At 34.9% G+C, this 20,823-nt stretch overlaps 1 protein-coding gene across 1 annotated transcript in view; it reads left to right on the forward strand.

The window, feature by feature from the left end:
- LOC148944704 (uncharacterized) overlaps positions 1-20,823 on the forward strand; it is a 224,531-nt gene that overhangs the window by 64,846 nt on the left and 138,862 nt on the right. The window contains exon 3 of the mRNA XM_089099698.1: positions 2,087-2,236. Coding sequence (XP_088955824.1) covers positions 2,087-2,236 — 150 coding nt within the window. The remainder of the gene's footprint in view (positions 1-2,086; positions 2,237-20,823) is intronic.

The following is a 20,823-nucleotide window of genomic DNA, read 5'->3' on the forward strand; positions in this document are numbered from 1 at the left end:
TACGTAATATTTTCTGTTCGTTTAGAGTTTTGATGTTGCTCCTTACTTTCAGTTGAAAAACTTGTTGTTTGTTTAATTTCTGATCTTTGTTTAAATAATGCTGGGAAATCCGGCGCCCCCTTTATAGCAATGTCCCTTCCCACATGAAAACATCCTCCATTTAAATATCCTCCCACATAACCCCCGATCCATCCCCCCCACTACCAGAAAAAATGCCCCCAAAAACGTCTGTATACTTCCCAATAACCAAAACTACATGTTAACATTGGGAAAGCTCATAACTTTCAGCCCTCACCCCGGGGACTTTGGGGGATTAAGTCATCCTAAAAGAGATAGTTATGATATTTTAGACCATGTTGAACAAAATGGCTATCTCAAAATTTTGATCGGGTGACTTTGGGAAAAAATGAGCGTGGGAGGGGGCCTAGGTACCCTCCATTTTTTTGGTCACTTAAAAAGGGCACTAGAACTTTTAATTTCCGTTCCAATGAGCCCTCCCACGATATTCTAGGACAACTGGGTCGATACGATCATCCCTGGGAGAGAGAAAAAAAAAAAAAAAAATAAACACACATCCATGATTTTCTCTTCTGGCAAAAATACAAAATTCTACATTTTGCAGATAAGAGCTTGAAACTTCTACTGCAGGGTTATCTGATACGCTGAATCTGATTGTGTGATTTTCATTAAGGTTCTATAGGGGGTCTTTCCCTTTTTTTCGAAAATCAGTCAAATTTTCTCAAGCTTGTAACGTTTATGGGTATGACTAAACTTGATGAAATTTATATATTTAAAATCAGCATTAAAATCTAATTCTTTCGATGTATCTATTGGTATCAAAGTCGAATACCTTTTTTTATAGTTTCGGTTACTATTGAGCCGGGTCGCTCCTTTCTTACAGTTCGTTACCAGGAACTGTTTGATTGCATATATTGGTTAGTTTTTTTCTTTTGATTCTTTTTTATTTTAGATTTTTTTCTTCTTTCAAGTTACAATTTTCATTCTTTGTTCCTCACCCCGAAGGATGTTTGTTTGATTTTTTTTTTTTATCCCTACTGGCCATATATAGCCTACCTTGCTTTTTCTTAAATTTTATCTTTGGTTCTGGAGTCAAGAACTGGTTCAAGAATTTCTTCTTTGGTTCTGGCCAGTTTGAGATAAATCTCTTAGACCATACTAAGCCTTGAAAATTAACTAAGCCTATTTTAAAACGTTAAATTGATCTTCTTTTGAATTTTGATTTGCAACTTATCACCTTTAACAACATGGTCGCCATGTTGGCTGCCAACATGGTTACCACCTTTATCCAATGGTCTATCAATAATCCTTGTCGCATTGAAAACGCTCTCTCATCGTCGTACAGAGAAACCAGTTCAACTAAACTTGAATAATCGAGCAAAAAACGTACACTTTGGTTTAAGACATATACACGGGGGAAAAAATTCTTGAACTGGTCTACACTTTAAGATCTCCAGATTTCCACAACTTTTCTTTTTTCTTTTATGCTCTCTATATGATTAACAATTTTTTTTTCTTGATTTTACACCACCCCTCTCCTCCCCCCCCCTCCCCCCAAAAAATCTTTCAAATCAATTAATATGTGTGAAATACTATGCAGCCTTTAAGAGGTCTTATAAGACGGCAGCATCAATCTTGAAAATTAAACGATTTTCAGCAAATAAATTCTGCTTCTAAAACACGTTTTTATACTACATTTAAAAGTATAATCCAGTGTAGTTTTAGCGCAAAAGAAAATCAAAAAAATTATAAAAAGGTTGCGTGCGCTAGAAAAGATGTGATTGCATTTTTGAATTTAGCATTAAAAGTTACAGTCCGCAATGAAAATTTTTCCTAAACCATAGATGAGAAAACCAATTTTTGAACAAGAAAATAGTTGAAAACTTCCAAAAAAATGTTCTACCATTATAAGAACTTCTACTAGAGCATAAGCTCTAAAATTTAATTTAAGTTTAATTTAAGAAAATTAAACAGTAAAAAGTTCAATTTTAATCCTTTTGTTTAAAATTTAATTTAATTTCTGTTTTTTGTCTGAGTTCAGTAACTACATTTTAAATCTGAATTATAGACAACAGATGTGTACATTATGGATCTATTGGACTTGAAAGACCAAGAAACCGCCTGCGTAGTTTCACTAATTTTGAACTCCTCAAACCTGTCTTGGTATGGCCAAGGTGGATTTCAAGAAGTATTGGTAGAAACACTGAAAAATAACCTGGTAAGACTAAATTTCACAAATGTGTCTCTATATGTTTGGGGTTTTATACTTTGTATTTTATTTGTTTATTGATTTATTGTGCCTAGATTATCGCTAAGGTTGCTGAAACCGAGATTAATATTGTTCTCAAATTGAGTATGAACAAAGACAAATTTCAATTTACCTCAAAATTTCAAATTAAAAAATTTTCAAATTCAAAAATCACATTTCAAAATTTAAGAATACCATTTTGACATAAAGAACGACCAGTTACTAGCTTATCTTAATTTTTTTTGGTTCGACTGTAAAATTTCAAGGTGTTTGTTGAATTGCTGAAAATAAAACTGATAAAATTTGACTCCTGTACATACCAAGAATAATGCTGAATGAAAATATGTGTCGCCTTTCAAAAATGTATTTTTCCTTCCTTCAAGTATCATGTTATCAACCAAACTAGCGTCAGTAACAAAAGAATATATAAAGTAAAATTTTGATGAGGTAATGTTCATGACTAACACAAAGTGAAAAAAAGGTTTTAGCGATTAATAATCTTGTAGGTCCATTTTGTTGACCAAGGAAGTATTGACCAGAAATTTATTGATCAATGTATAAATATTAGGAAAAGTGCCAGCATTACGAGTCCTTTGAGTATCGAAAGTCCCGCTTTCTGAGGTTTTGCAGACTAAAAGAGTCTGATTTCCAAGCCTTCTGAGGGCCCGAGCTCTTTACGATCCTAATTGAGCCAAGTGAGGGATATCAAAATGCCACAGAGCGGGCTTTTTAATAGACAAACAGCCCATGAAGCTATCTCCATTTTTCTTGTTATTATAGAGTATAGAGAGCTAAGATTATATATATATATATATATATATATATATATATATATATATATATATATATATATATATATATATATATATATATATATATATATATATATATATATATATATATATATATATATATATATATATATATATATATATATATATATATATATATATATATATATATATATATATATATATATATATATATATGTATATATATATATATATATATATATATATATATATATATATATATATATATATATATATATATATATATATATATATATATATATATATATATATATATATATATATATATATATATATATATAAGTAAGTACCGTTTTGGAATTAAAAAAAGACGTGCAAAGATATCGCAATAATTTTAGTTTTGCACGAAAGCCTGTACCTTAATCTACTTTTTTACATAATTTCCGTGAGTATTGATGCACTTGGCATAACTCGGCACCAGTTTTTGAACACCCTCCTCATAGAATTCTCCCGCCTCACTTCTAAACCACTGTATCACAACTCTTTTGACTTCGTTATCGTCTTGAAGACGCTGACCACCCAGGTGTTTCTTCAAGTGCAGGAACAAATGGTAGTAGCTGGGTGCCAGATCAGGGCTGTATGGAGGATGATCTAGAGTTTCCCATTTAAAAGATTTGATGAGATCTTTGGTCCGATTAGCCACATGTGGACGGGCATTGTCATGCAGCAAAATGATGCGCTTGCTCAACTTGCCATGTCTTTTGTTCTGGATTGCACGACGCAGATTGTTCAATGTCTCACAATAAGACGCTGCATTGATTGTCTTATTACGAGGCAGAAACTCCACTAGCAAAACTCCTTTTTTGTCCAAAAAAACTGTGCACATGATTTTCCGGGCAGAAATTGTTTACTTAAATTTCACTTTTTTGGGTGATGATGAATGTCGCCATTCCATGGATTGTTGTTTTGATTTGGTGTGACGTAGGCCACCCATGTTTCGTCACCAGTAACAATTTGGTCTAAAAAATCTTCACCTTCATTGGGGTACTGCTCAAGGAAGGTTAAAAAAAGGAAAGTTCCTTGAGTGAGGTACTGCTCAAGGAAAGTTAATGCACTGCCTACAGAGACCAGACTAATGCCTCGATAATTACCACACTCACTTTTATCACCTTTCTTATAAAGTGGCTTAATTAAGGTTTTCCTAAAACCTTTAGGTACTTCCTCTTTTTCAAAATTCATATTCATAATCTTCAGTAACTTATTTTTAACCTCAGAGCCACCATATTTTAAGAAACTCATTTACCACCCTATCAGCACCTGGACCCTTATTATTTTTTGATGCTTTTAGTACTGTCGCTAGTTCCTCCTCACAAAACAAATCTTCCTTCACATCCAAGGTATCACAAACTTTTTTATTTTCCTCTATATCTTTTCCTGCAACTCTATATCGCTTAAGCAAATTCTCAAAGTGTTCCGCCCATCTCTCTTAAGTTTTTTCCTTATCGCTAATTGCGGCCCCAATCCTATCTTTAGACTCCTCCTCTCAATTTGTTAACATGCCAGTACAATATTTTACTATTATGCTGCCTGGCTGCATATTCCAGATCCTCGGCAATTTTATCCATGGCCTCCACTTCACACCCCCTTAATTCATATTTTAATGCTTTCTCCACTTTATTTACATTCCTTTTGTTATCATATGATTTATCACTCAAATAATTCTTGTACAAGTCCTTTCTCCTTTCTATTAAACTTAAAGCTTTTTCACTAATATTCTTAGCTGCAGTTCTAGCTTTCTTTCCTAATAAACCTTCAGCAACTTTACAAATTGTTTTTGTAAAATTATTCGAATCATCTTCCAGATTATTAACATTTAAGCTCTGACATTTAATATTCAACTGTTCTTGGAAATTTTCTCTCAAAGTCTCATCCTGCAGTCTACCAACATCATAACATTATGGGAGGTAGTTACCCTTCCGATATTTCAGCTTTAAATTAACCTTTGACACTACTAGATGGTGACCTTTACTTTTAACATCATTAACGGCACCCCTATATACCCTAGTATCTTGTATTGATCCTGCCATAAACACTAATATATAAAAATGGTGAAGACCCGCCGCCGGAATATCCTAAGATCCCTATAAACTTCTCGAACCGATTCTCTTTCTGATTTTCCTGATAATACTCTAATAGACTTATTTTGGATAATTTCCACAGGATTAACAATTGAAGAAAATGTACGCAAGCATACAGAAGAACAATACAAAACAAAGGGATGGATTAACGAAAAATAGAGAAGGCTAAGTATGCTAGTTGTAAACATATATTTAAGTTTACAAATCATCCAAAAATTACGCGATAAAATACGGGATAAAGTTTTGGTATGGGGTCGGAAACTGAGAGTCTCATCTATAGTAATGCCAAGATACTTTACTACCTTTTGACAATCAATCATACCATCTTCATGTGTAATATGCTGTATCCATGGATAATAATTCGATGTACTCGAAAATATGAGAAAATAACTCTTAGTGGGGTTTACTTTTTTAGCTGATTCACTCTCAACCATCTTGAAACTTCCTTTAGCGATTCTCTTCCACTCCTAAGAGCAACCTCTCTGACTTTGCGATCCCCACTAAAGGAGTATCATCAGCAAACATAGGCACTGTAGCTTCACTATCCTTTTTCACGAACTTACTCATTCTTGTTTCCGGTTTATTTACAGACTGTGGAAAATCATCCACAAAAATTAAAAATAACAAGGGCCCAAGTACCGAACCCTGTGGAACTCCAAACTCAATACAATTTTCATCAGAATTCATATTACCAATTTGAACATATTATTTTCTACAACACAAAAAAGAACGTAAAAACGAAAGAGCTGGGCCCCTAACCCCATAAGTCACACTTCATTAACAGAATATCTTGACTGACCGTATCAAAAGCCTTTACAATATTTAAAAATACAGTTGCCATTTTATATCGATTATCTAACGTCATATTAATAATGCTAGTCAAATATTTATTTACTTGCTCAGTAGTGCGATCTTGACGGAATCCAAATTGTTTAGGAGTAAATATTCTCTAGTCTTCCAGGTACTGATAAATTCTGACTGAAAAGCATTTTTCTAGAATCCTAGACATAATGAGTTAAATCGGAATTGGTCTGTAATTTTCAAGACCATCAGAATTCTTTCCTTTATGTATTGGTATAACTTTTGCTGATTTAAAACAACTCGAAAACACTCCCTCTTTTAGACACTGATTTATTAATGAAACAAAAGTTGAAACAATCACTTCCCGAAATGTTTTTATTACTCTAATGGAAATAATATCAGAGCCAAAAGCCGACCTTTCATACCACAAACTATTTTTCGAACCTCAGATGCCTGAACTGGGAGTGGATTTAAAGAGATTTCCAACTCCTTAGGAAGGTAATTTGGGAAAGCCTGGTCGCCTGGTTTGCTTATAATTGATTCTTTCATTCTCCATCCAACTATCGAAAAATGGTTAGCAAATTCTTCGCAAATTTCCATCTTAACGGAATATATCCTGAGGGATTCCTCCAGATGATTGTCCTAAAGTGCCAGATGATTGTAATAAAAGTAACATGTTAGTAAAAATCATATGTGCGTCATTTTATGAAAGGCAAAATAAAAGTAACATGTTTATACAGATAAGTAAATATGGAAAAAAGAGCTTCTGATCGCACCCTACTATATGTGCAACAAGGTAAAACAAAACAGAAATTCTGCCATAGTTGCTTTAATTTTTCAGGTAGCTATTAGAAATGTAAAGAGAATGATCACGGGATGATTAAAGATGGGGAAGAGAAAATGAGTAATTGAGACTCCAGTTGGCAATTGCTTTTGAATCAAATTCAAGTGACCTCAAGGCTAATTGTAGTACTCAGTAGATGTAGGTTACTTTCCTTCCGAGGGTCCTGGTCTTGAGAAACGGGATCCACTAGAGCCACTCGTTTACGGCCCAAATTAATTCCGTACTTTGGAATCTCCAATGACTTCCAGGTTGGACCTTTCTCTTCTTCTATGTGGTCAAAGGCTGAAAATATATGAATCTTCTGCTGATAGTGTCATCAAATATCTGGGTAATATAGAATTCTTTACATAGATCTCTATGTAAACATGGATTGTATTATAGATAAGTGAGTAATCCTCATATCTTTCTACTGGTAACAATATTAAATATTCTGCCTTATAGACAAAGTACCATCATTACACATCATGTAGTTGTGTTAGATAATGTTCAGATTATGGATCTAAGAAGCTTTCATTGGCTAGACCTTACAACGGTATAGAAAAAGAGCTAGGACCATGACATCGTAAATTTGGAACTTCCTTCTATCTTCTTTTTGTCTTGAGAAATTTTCAAAGCCCAAGGTACACTTATCATGTTGCAGAAGTATGAGATTGAATTGCTCCTGAGGCTCCAATAGGAGGATTGACCACCAATTTTATGTATTTGAAGGAGTGCGCTTCTTTTATTATTTCTCCATTGATTGAACTTAGGGTGTCTGGAACTATTCCAGAATGACCATAGGTTTGATCTTGGATAAAATAAGTAAAGCTACTTATCAGCATTTTCGCTGACAATTTGTTGGATTTATTTAAAAAAGTAAAATATGAAATCACCGGCATATGCATAACCAAGGTGTGATAAAGCACCATCATGGAAATACCATCATTAACCTCAAATACCTTCAATATCCAAAGAATGTCAAAATTGAAAAGGGTGAGGGACAAAATTTACCCTTGACGAACCGTTCTTAGGATGAGAAAAATGTCAGAACTCACCACTGATGTTTAGGTTAGCTTTTGCTCCAGATTTATCCACTTTCAGTTGTCTAAGGGAGAAGTCCATCTTCTCTTATTACTTTCCACGTAAGATATTAGTTCACAAAGTCAATGGCTCGTGAAGAAAGTCAACACAACTATGAATTGTCTCTTGCTGATGCATAAACGATTTTATAGAATTTGACGAAGACTGACTATCCGGTAGCTAAAATTTGACATCTGACATCTGTACTATTACTGTTACTGACATCTGTACATCAGTTACTGACATCTAGTAACTAAAATCTGTCTGATTTAACTGTTTTAAAATTATCACGGTTAGGATTTTAACTCTGAAGGGGACTGGACGATACATTTCGAAAGTATATTTATATTGCTCAGTCCCTATTTTTCAAAAACTTTGTATTGTGGTCTTCTAATCATCAGAAAAATAGATATTCCGATTATCAGAAGTCAGAGACATCTAGATTACCAGTAACAATCTCTAGTTCAGATTTTACATACCATATATTTTCGTATTTCTTTTAACTCTGAGAGTAGGGTTTCTGAAGATCCTTAGAAGTCCAGCTAAAACTGCCTGAATTCGTCAGTCAAAATGTCAATACGATAGTTGTCTTTCAACATCGTAACATTCCATGTTGAAATTTCCCTATTTTTACATCGTTGAAATTATTATGGCCTCAAGTAAGGCAATGGGTCCAGCCAGTGCAGGATAAGGGCTAATAAATCCTTCTCAGTCTCACACAAGATGATTGAGCATAGAGCTGAGCCTAGAACCTACGAGCCTACCACATATAGCCGAACAGCAAGAAGTTTCCAGGACCTCCAGATGAATTGAGGCTTTACGTTAAGCCGGGTCAATTTAAGTCACTACAAGATTTTCAGCGCTTGGAGATGTTCCTATCAACAATAGTCAATGTCCTTCACAAGGAATTTTTGCGCCTATTACCTCAGACTTATTTATTCATGCCTGCACATATTATACTACAATGGGAGGCAGCCCAGAATAAATAACATGACTAGAAAGTAAAAAATTGGATGGTATTCAAAGAAGTTTTTTTCCCCAAAAGTTATTTAGGAATACTTAAGTCAATTTAATTTTAATCGATGAATTAAAATCAACTTGGTGGACGGTGGTGAAAAAGTATAGAGCCATGGTTAATTGGAAAAGAAAAGAAGCAAAAACAGATAATCTGAGTGAGAGGCAAAGCTGGCATAAGTCTTTTTCAGAATTGTTTAAAAATTATATCATTTGACCTGTTGATAAATAGTCCATCATCCATCTATCCTAGGGCAGAACTAAGGTTAATAGGCATGGATTAAGGGTAATTGAAATAGGATTTACGTAAGGACGCCATATGTTGTTTTGCTTGAAAAGACTTGTCATTTTCAGTTAAAACTTAAAGTTTCTTCAAAAATTGATCTTGTCTGAGTTTTATGCTTTAAGAATATATTTGATGTTTCCTTATTTGTCCTTTATTCCTATCAGAGCTATCTAATAGTCTGCATTAATTGAATATCACCCAGTGAAAAATAACGGCCCTACTCAAAAATTTAACTTTAGGAAACTCAGATCCTTCGGTACGCTTTTATATTTTTGTTCACGGACAACGAATAAACTAGATGGAAAGTTTCAACTTCTAGTTATAACCTTCCCAAAGCTGCTTGAGACCTTCTGATCGAAAGCTCACATTTGACATGGATTCTATAATTTTAATCCAACACCAAGAAAAAAGAAGAAGAAAAAAAAATGCCTGTTCAAAGGGGATCTAGGCGTTCTCCCCCTTGAAAATTTACCCCCGCGGGGAAACCCCCCACCCCCGGAAAATCCTCCGTGGAAAATTTTTCCCGTAGAAACCCCCCCCCCCCCCAGAAAAGTCCTGTCTTGAAACTATTTGTGATACCTTGTCCTTCTGTTACCTTTTAGGACACCTGATCGACATTTCGAGATACCTATTTTGTACTTTCTCTGTGGCTGCTCAATTTTGTGTGTGGGAAAATTTTACATAGAGGGAGTTATCATGGGATAATTTCCCGTGGGGAGGGGGATTTTCTGGGGGAGATTTTCCGCGGGGGGGGGGATTTTCTGCGGGGAAAACTCTGGCTCCCATTCAAAGATATTAATTGGCATTTGCTATCTCTTATGACAGGCAAGTACTGTTTCAAGGGCGTAATTACCTAGACATCAGTATCATCTATTGTTACAATCGCCATTTAGGAACCATGTACTGTGCACTATAGTCGCGGTGCTATTAAGTTCTATATTCCCTCTTTTAGACACTGATTTATTAATGAAACAAAAGTTGAAACAATCACTTCCCGAAATGTTTTTATTACTCTAATTGAAATAATATCTGAGCCAAAAGCCGACCTTTCATACCAGAAACTATTTTTCGAACCTCAGATGCCTGAACTGGGAGTGGATTTAAAGAGATTTCCAACTCCTTAGGAAGGTAATTTGGGAAAGCCTGGTCGCCTGGTTTGCTTATAATTGATTCTTTCATTCTCCATCCAACTATCGAAAAATGGTTAGCAAATTCTTCGCAAATTTCCTCTGGATTTTTAAGACAGGTTCCATCTTAACGGAATATATCCTGAGGGATTCCTCCAGATGATTGTCCTAAAGTGCCAGATGATTGTAATAAAAGTAACATGTTAGTAAAAATCATATGTGCGTCATTTTATGAAAGGCAAAATAAAAGTAACATGTTTATACAGATAAGTAAATATGGAAAAAAGAGCTTCTGATCGCACCCTACTATATGTGCAACAAGGTAAAACAAAACAGAAATTCTGCCATAGTTGCTTTAATTTTTCAGGTAGCTATTAGAAATGTAAAGAGAATGATCACGGGATGATTAAAGATGGGGAAGAGAAAATGAGTAATTGAGACTCCAGTTGGCAATTGCTTTTGAATCAAATTCAAGTGACCTCAAGGCTAATTGTAGTACTCAGTAGATGTAGGTTACTTTCCTTCCGAGGGTCCTGGTCTTGAGAAACGGGATCCACTAGAGCCACTCGTTTACGACCAAAATTAATTCCGTACTTTGGAATCTCCAATGACTTCCAGGTTGGACCTTTCTCTTCTTCTATGTGGTCAAAGGCTGAAAATATATGAATCTTCTGCTGATAGTGTCATCAAATATCTGGGTAATATAGAATTCTTTACATAGATCTCTATGTAAACATGGATTGTATTATAGATAAGTGAGTAATCCTCATATCTTTCTACGGGTAGCAATATTAAATATTCTGCCTTATAGACAAAGTACCATGATTACACATCATGCAGTTGTGTTAGATAATGTTCAGATTATGGATCTAAGAAGCTTTCATTGGCTAGACCTTACAACGGTATAGAAAAAGAGCTAGGACCATGACATCGTAAATTTGGAACTTCCTTCTATCTTCTTTTTGTCTTGAGAAATTTTCAAAGCCCAAGGTACACTTATCATGTTGCAGAAGTATGAGATTGAATTGCTCCTGAGGCTCCAATAGGAGGATTGACCACCAATTTTATGTATTTGAAGGAGTGCGCTTCTTTTATTATTTCTCCATTGATTGAACTTAGGGTGTCTGGAACTATTCCAGAATGACCATAGGTTTGATCTTGGATAAAATAAGTAAAGCTACTTATCAGCATTTTCGCTGACAATTTGTTGGATTTATTTAAAAAAGTAAAATATGAAATCACCGGCATATGCATAACCAAGGTGTGATAAAGCACCATCATGGAAATACCATCATTAACCTCAAATACCTTCAATATCCAAAGAATGTCAAAATTGAAAAGGGTGAGGGACAAAATTTACCCTTGACGAACCGTTCTTAGGATGAGAAAAATGTCAGAACTCACCACTGATGTTTAGGCTAGCTTTTGCTCCAGATTTATCCACTTTCAGTTGTCTAAGGGAGGAGTCCATCTTCTCTTATTACTTTCCACGTTTGATATTAGTTCACAAAGTCAATGGCTCGTGAAGAAAGTCAACACAACTATGAATTGTCTCTTGCTGATGCATAAACGATTTTATAGAATTTGACGAAGACTGACTATCCGGTAGCTAAAATTTGACATCTGACATCTGTACTATTACTGTTACTGACATCTGTACATCAGTTACTGACATCTAGTAACTAAAATCTGTCTGATTTAACTGTTTTAAAATTATCACGGTTAGGATTTTAACTCTGAAGGGGACTGGACGATACATTTCGAAAGTATATTTATATTGCTCAGTCCCTATTTTTCAAAAACTTTGTATTGTGGTCTTCTAATCATCAGAAAAATAGATATTCCGATTATCAGAAGTCAGAGACATCTAGATTACCAGTAACAATCTCTAGTTCAGATTTTACATACCATATATTTTCGTATTTCTTTTAACTCTGAGAGTAGGGTTTCTGAAGATCCTTAGAAGTCCAGCTAAAACTGCCTGAATTCGTCAGTCAAAATGTCAATACGATAGTTGTCTTTCAACATCGTAACATTCCATGTTGAAATTTCCCTATTTTTACATCGTTGAAATTATTATGGCCTCAAGTAAGGCAATGGGTCCAGCCAGTGCAGGATAAGGGCTAATAACTCCTTCTCAGTCTCACACAAGATGATTGAGCATAGAGCTGAGCCTAGAACCTACGAGCCTACCACATATAGCCGAACAGCAAGAAGTTTCCAGGACCTCCAGATGAATTGAGGCTTTACGTTAAGCCGGGTCAATTTAAGTCACTACAAGATTTTCAGCGCTTGGAGATGTTCCTATCAACAATAGTCAATGTCCTTCACAAGGAATTTTTGCGCCTATTACCTCAGACTTATTTATTCATGCCTGCACATATTATACTACAATGGGAGGCAGCCCAGAATAAATAACATGACTAGAAAGTAAAAAATTGGATGGTATTCAAAGAAGTTTTTTTTCCCCAAAAGTTATTTAGGAATACTTAAGTCAATTTAATTTTAATCGATGAATTAAAATCAACTTGGTGGACGGTGGTGAAAAAGTATAGAGCCATGGTTAATTGGAAAAGAAAAGAAGCAAAAACAGATAATCTGAGTGAGAGGCAAAGCTGGCATAAGTCTTTTTCAGAATTGTTTAAAAATTATATCATTTGACCTGTTGATAAATTGTCCATCATCCATCTATCCTAGGGCAGAACTAAGGTTAATAGACATGGAGTAAGGGTAATTGAAATAGGATTTACGTAAGGACGCCATATGTTGTTTTGCTTGAAAAGACTTGTCATTTTCAGTTAGAACTTAAAGTTTCTTCAAAAATTGATCTTGTCTGAGTTTTATGCTTTAAGAATATATTTGATGTTTCCTTATTTGTCCTTTATTCCTATCAGAGCTATCTAATAGTCTGCATTAATTGAATATCACCCAGTGAAAAATAACGGCCCTACTCAAAAATTTAACTTTAGGAAACTCAGATCCTTCGGTACGCTTTTATATTTTTGTTCACGGACAACGAATAAACTAGATGGAAAGTTTCAACTTCTAGTTATAACCTTCCCAAAGCTGCTTGAGACCTTCTGATCGAAAGCTCACATTTGACATGGATTCTATAATTTTAATCCAACACCAAGAAAAAAGAAGAAGAAAAAAAAATGCCTGTTCAAAGGGGATCTAGGCGTTCTCCCCCTTGAAAATTTACCCCCGCGGGGAACCCCCCCCCCCCGGAAAATCCTCCGTGGAAAATTTTTCCCGTAGAAACCCCCCCCAGAAAAGTCCTGTCTTGAAACTATTTGTGATACCTTGTCCTTCTGTTACCTTTTAGGACACCTGATCGACATTTCGAGATACCTATTTTGTACTTTCTCTGTGGCTGCTCAATTTTGTGTGTGGGAAAATTTTACATAGAGGGAGTTATCATGGGATAATTTCCCGTGGGGAGGGGGATTTTCTGGGGGAGATTTTCCGCGGGGGGGGATTTTCTGCGGGGAAAACTCTGGCCCCCATTCAAAGATATTAATTGGCATTTGCTATCTCTTATGACAGGCAAGTACTGTTTCAAGGGTGTAATTACCTAGACATCAGTATCATCTATTGTTACAATCGCCATTTAGGAACCATGTACTGTGCACTATAGTCGCGGTGCTATTCAGTTCTATCACTATATCAGTTTCGATGCACAGAGTCATAGAGGCAGATAAATATGATCAGAGGCTCTGATGTTTAATCGAATTTGGATATGGTGCAAAAGAAATGGATTGAAGGGTAACTAGGATAGACTATAGGAAAATCTACTAATTCATATACACTCATGAACAGGGCCAGATTTCAAGCTTTGACGCTTCTAGGCCCAATGGTTTTGCTGCTAAGTTTTTGCAATATAGTTTGCAAGTTTTCGGGGAAATCCACCCAAAATTCCGGGATAGTGGAAGCGCTGAACAAAACGGAACTGATGGGCGTAAGTAATGAAAGTAATGAAAGAGAGAGAGGATACCGAACTCTCAGCTGCCATTCTTGGGAGACATCTGACAGTTTATAAGTGGCCATGGAATTCCTTTGTTATTTTAAAATCAGTTTTCTGCAAATAGGCAGTGCGGTGGCGGAGTGCATCTGGCGCTTTGACGATAAATTACAGCAGTCCAGTCTTAGGCCCGGGACTAGTGGGCCTATTGTTAAATCCTGGCCTGCCCATGAAAATTTTTTTTAAGCCAAATATACTGTCTATAGCAAAAACTAGAAATCAAACAGGTCCTGGTAACGAACTGTAAGTAAGGAGCGACCCGGCTCAATAGTAACCGTAACTCTAAAAACGAAAATTTGATACCAACAGATATATTAAAAGAATCAAATTTTAATGCTGGTTTCAAGTATATAAATTTCATTAAGTTTAGTCTTACCCATCAATGGTTATGAACCTGAGAAAATTCCCCTGATTTTGGAAAAAATGGGGAAACAGCCCCTAAAAGTCAAGTGATTTCAATGAAAATTATACCATCAGATTCAGCGTATCAGAGAACCCTACTGTTAAGGTTTCAAGCTCCTATCTGAAAAAATCTGGAATTTTGTATTTTTTGCCAGAAGAAAGATTACGGATGCGTGTTTATTTGTTTGCATTTTTGTTTGTTTTTTCCCCCAGGGGTTATCGTATCGACCCAGTGGTCCTAGAATACCGGGAGAGGGCTTATTCGAACGGAGATTAAAAGTTTTAGTGCCCTTTTTAAGTGACTAAAAATTGGAGGGCAACTAGAACCCCCGCCCCTTTTTTCCAAAACCGTCCGATCAAAATTTTGAGATAGCCATTTTGTTCATCATAGTTGAAAGGCCCAATAATTATGCCTTTAGATATAACATGACCTCCCCAAAGCTCCAGGGGAATATTCTTTAAGTTATAAAATTTGCCCATTATAACAATAATAATAATAATAATTTGTTTTTGACCCACTAACATTATAAAAAAGTGGAATAACAAAAAAAAAACAAAAGGAAAAGACATACAAAACATAACACATGCAAAGCACATGGAATCATTTGCGCATAGTATTTGTTATTGGGATGTAGGCATACATTTTAGGGTGGGGGAGGCGCAAATTTTCTGTTGGGGCTTTTTCCACGGGGGATTTTTCATAGGGAGGGAAGTTTTTAGGAAGTGAACTTGTCAGGGGAAATTATACACTGGGGGAAGTTGCAAGAATTCTTATACAAAATTCTTTTTATTTGTCTTGCTTCCTCTTTTCCGTCTCAATTTTACTCGCAGAGTGGTTAAGAGTAATTTTCCGAGGTAAATTTTAACCGGGATTGAATTGTCTAGAGGATATTTCCTCGGGGAGGGGGTTTCCCCGTGGAGGAGGGGCCAAATTTCCTGGCATTATTTAAAGCACGATCAGAAATTAAATAAAAAAACAAGTTTTTTCTACTGAAATTAAGGAGCAACTTTAAAACTTAAAACGAACAGAGATTATTACGCATGTAAAGGGAGTTCCCCTTCCTCAACACCTCGCTCTTTACGCTGAAGCTTAAATTGTGTCCCAATTGCTTAAGAATGACTCCTGAAACACATAGGTTGTTTAGTTAGAACAATAAGACGCTTCGTGAAAACTACTAAAAAACTTTAGCGCGACTAGCGAGGTGTTGAGGAGGGGGCAACCTTTTATGCGTAATAATTTCTGTTCGTTTTAAGTTTTAGTGTTGCTCCTTACTTTCAGTTGAAAAATTTGTTCTTTTTTTATTTAATTACGAAAAAAGTCTAACAAGGTGGGAAGGAAATCAAAAGCAATTTGTCACGAAAAATCACTATATGAAAAAAATGTCAGTCAGAAGAAAATTAAATTGAAGCTAAAGGAAGCCAGGGTCAAAAGAGCGCTGCAGGGGGAAATAAATAAAATAAAATTATTTGCTGAAGGGGAGCGATTGTCTTAAGACAACGTAATAATGGGTTGCACGAATAAATTTAACACAAAATCAGACTAAGCAAATGAATAAACAAAACAAAGGAAAAAAAAGAGGGTGATTCATTAAAATAACACTTATCTGTTCACTCTGATGACCCTGGCCTTTTTTCTAGTTATTTAACCCCCCTCCCCCCAATTAATTTTTGGATACATCACTAGTATCAAACTTGTCTAAAATTAAGTATTTTTATACTAGTTGATATTATTGAAGCTGAGCTAGGTTGGTATTTTTACAATAAATATTAGCATATAATTAAAGCGTAATATCTTTACATCACTGCATTATTTGTTACTAATAGAAAACAGTAACAAAAAATCTACCTATCAGCTACAGTTTTAAACCCGAGGTTTATTATTATCTTCTAGAACCTGGCCAAAATTAAAACAATGTTGATGGGTAATATTTACTTACTACAAAATTGTTTTGCTGAGTACACCTCTGTTTGGCTTGTTATGCTAACAATGTCATGTTTTATACAAACCTCATTTAGTAGTTCGTTAGCCAAAATAATAACAGCAAAAAACTTAGGGTAGGGTTGGCACTGGATCAGAGAATAGATTAATACCAGTCCTATTTATAGGCTGCCAAATCTAGGTGAAATTTTTTTTTCACAGCCAGAACACACGACTGACTATGTTTTGTTTATGGGGGGGGGGCACCTTAAAAGACACGAAAAATTGGCATATTGTATAGAAAGTATAATAAAAACAACACGATTTGGGAAAAGGGATAATGGGAGAAGGGATGAAGGGATAGTGGGGTGGACGCATGTCCCCTCGTATAAGTCTGCTACAGAGCCATTTCTCTCTCTGTAGGTTTTGTCCCTTTAGGCATTCTTATATATTCAGGGAAAGCATTAAGGGGTTTTGAACCCCCCCCCCTTTCAGAAATAAATGTTTGTTCGACTCATAAAACGTAATAAAAATGCATAAACACCCATTTTGATAATTTTTTTGTAAACCCCCCCCCCCCCGAAAAAATTCCAGATGTTGTCCTTGACTCATAATTGTTACCCTATTCCTTTGACCAATAGCTAGTGGCCATCATTTTGTGAACGCCTTTAAATATAGAGCCTTATTCAACCATTTTATGTTAAAAGCATTTGAATTTTCAGTTTTGTTATAAGTCCTAGCGTGTCTAAACTATCAAGGACAATGAAAATGAAATATAATTTTTGAATTGGTTAATCGGAAACTTACAAAACCATATGTGTCATAAAAAAAGGAAAAAATCAGGGATTAGATTTTAGTAAAAAGACCTCCAAATGCAACTGTGTAGGTTGGATGACAGCGAGCGCAAAGATTTATAAAAAAGAAACATCGGTGAAAAAAAAACAACAGAAAAAAGATAAAAACCTATGGCACCAAGCAGCTTGAGAGATTGCAGCTTTACTTAGAAGATGTAGATATCCTTGTAAATTAACAGAGTATGTTTTTTAACATAGTATCTACATTCTGTTACTTCAAAGTAACTCTGTTAGTTGGAAGTAACATAGTGTTGATATCCTTGGAAATAAAGCATAGCGTATATTAAATACGCGACCTAACCCAACCTAGGTACATTTTTTTGCCCTTTTAGTCCCCCCAAAAAGCTTAAACACTCTTCATGGAGTGAGCAGCGGAAACCTTTTTTCATTAGGATTTCATTAGATTCTAGAATTGGTTCTTCGCGTGTTTTTCAGATTATTAATAAGTACCTTATTCATTTTATTTTTTCCCAGAGGCACTTCATATGCAAGGAGTGGTTGCATAAATTTAGAGGAGGATTATTCGATTAGAAATTGAAAGGGTACTTGTCTATTATATAAAACACACTCGAGAAGTGAAGTTTGGTTAATGCTAATGAAATAAAACAAAATTATGATGAAAATATAATATTTTAGAAACAAAATTGGGCTATATATTTGCACATTAGGAGTGGGGTGGGGGTAAAGAATAACATAAATTAAATACGTAATCTAAAGAAACCTATTTTACCCTAACCCAACCTATTCAACTTAATGAAAAAGAAAAAATATGATGAAAATAGAATACTTTATTGGCAAAATTGTGAAAACTACAGCTTGGAAATATGCTCCCACAACGCAGAAATGTCCTCAAGAATCGGGTTAAAACGAACTTGGCCTTCTGCCTTTACTGCCTCCCGAAAGGGGGGAATGTTTGCTCCTAGGTGTGTCCGAAAAGGCTAAGGGCATTAACTTGAAATTTGAGGATATGCTGAGGGGTATGTTGAACTAAGTCAAAAGAAACTATCTTTATCAAAGTTATCAAAAAGGCGTATCTACAATTTCCTATGAACGGGTAAGGGTATTAACTTGAAATTTTCAGGGCCACTAGTACTACTACTACTACTACTACTTTTATGGCTGCAAATGCTACCGGTTGCGACTCTGACCATTTCCAACTTCGAAAACTTGCAACTGCGGTTGAGACTGCTTGCAACTGCATCTAATTTGACTCCCTTAGGGAATAATTAAAGGGATCTTGAACTTTAAAACTTTAAGTTTGAAAAAGCATCACTCTGATGTTTTGAAACTTTGATGTTGAAAAAAAAACTTTGATGTCGAAATGGAGAATGTTGAAAAACTTGATACTTTGGCAATCAAAAACGAACAGAAACTAATTAAAAAATCTTCCTGTAAAAGAAGTTTTTCAAAGTAAAGACCCATATTAGACTCACGACCAGCAAAAATAAATTCCTATAATATTTTAAACTCAAAATGGCCAGAAATTATTATTAAGGATTAAACGAAACCCAAAATGAACAGAAATCAAATAAACAATCGTAGCAAACATACAGATAACAGCTACTGATATAACTGAATGAATAAATCTTGAAATGAGTATTCAAATCATTAAACTGAATATTCAAGTCAAACTTAAAATGAAAATTAAAATCAGTACAAGCAAGAGTTATTACAAATATTTTCTTATAAATTTACAACATTGAAAATAAAAATAAAAGCTACACTTAAGTAAAATGTGGATTTTCTCGGCGTTCAGTAATTAATATAATTATATATCAAATATTCAGTTCATTTTTATTAGTTCAATCCAAGGAGTGTTCAAAATCCATATAGTTTTCAGTAAAACGCAATAGGTCTTAGACTTATTTGATTTCTATTTGTTTAGGGTTTCATTTATTCTTTTCCGGTCATTTTGACAACTTGATCCCTCAGCGACATGACAAAATTGGTTATACTTACCATAATATAAAATTTGTCACCTTTTAACGAGGTCTACTGACCGTGTTCTATCCCGACGTTATTTTTAAGTTGCAATATCACTTTCTACTTTCTTTAAAAAAAAAACTCGATTTTTTAAGTTCATATAAAATATTGACTACTTTTAAATAAAAACTACAATATCTGTTTTCATCATCATATCCATTCGTACTAAGATTGAAATCATAAACAAACTAATTAATCCTCGAGTTAAGCTTTATATTCGTGCTGTTAAGCTTTAGAAATTTGCGTTCTTTAAGAACTTAATCCCTGATCTTTTTTTTCAATCGAACTAGTATTCGTAGATATTAATAGTAGCAATGATGACTAATAAACTGTATTAATAATAGTGGTAAATCAAACAGTTCATGGCAACGAACTGTAAGTAAGGAGCGACCAGGCTCAATAGTAACCGAAACTGAAAAACGGAATTTTTATACCAATAGATACATCAAGAGAATCATATTTTTATTCTGATTTGAAATATATAAATTTCATCAAGTTTAATCTTATCCATCAAAAGTTACGCAAGAAAATTCGCCTTATTTTCTAGAAAAGGGGGAAACACCCCCTAAAAGTCATATAATTTTCCTGAAAATCCCACAATCAGATTCAGCGTATCAGAGAACCCTACTGTAGGGTTTCAAGCTCCTATCTGCAAAAGTGTGGAATTTTGTATTTTTTTACGGAAGAAGGATCAAGGATGCGTTTTTATTTGTTATTTTGTTGTTTTTTTCCCAGGGGTGATTGTATAGACCCAGTGATCCTAGAATATCGTGGGAGGGCTCATTCAAGCGAAAATTAAAAGTTCTAGTGCCCTTTTTAAGTGACCAAAAATGGAGGACAACTAGGCCCCCTCCCACACTCATTTTTTTCACAAAGTCACCCGATCAAAATTTTGAGATAGCCATTTTGTTTAGCATGAGTAGAGAGGGGGGTGCTACTCCCGAACGAACCACGTGGTTTATGGTCCATATATGGGCATAGCCTCCCTAGGGGAAATGGATTTCTGAGAAATTGATTGCGTAATCAAAGTGTGTCAATGACCTAAATTTCCAAAGGTGTTGATGTTGTTGTTGTTGTTGTTTTGGCCATGTGCATAGAGTCATTAGGGAGAACACGTGGTTAATTAAAAGCGATTGGGAATTTGGAACACCTATGTTGTCAGTCATTAATCAAATTGTTTCCGGGCAACGTTTAATAATGTCTGACAGGTACTGTCAATCATTAATCAAATTGTTTCCAGGCGAAGTTTAATAATGTCTGACAGGTGAAGTCAAGATTGATTGATATGTCATGAAATGGGAATTAATTTGTTGTTTCTAAGGGGAATTATTGATTCA

The sequence above is a fragment of the Artemia sp. Qi Xiang Cuo genome, chromosome 14 (assembly GCF_049724085.1).
Source record: "Artemia sp. Qi Xiang Cuo chromosome 14, ASM4972408v1, whole genome shotgun sequence".
Classification (NCBI taxonomy): Eukaryota; Metazoa; Arthropoda; class Branchiopoda; order Anostraca; family Artemiidae; genus Artemia; species Artemia sp. Qi Xiang Cuo.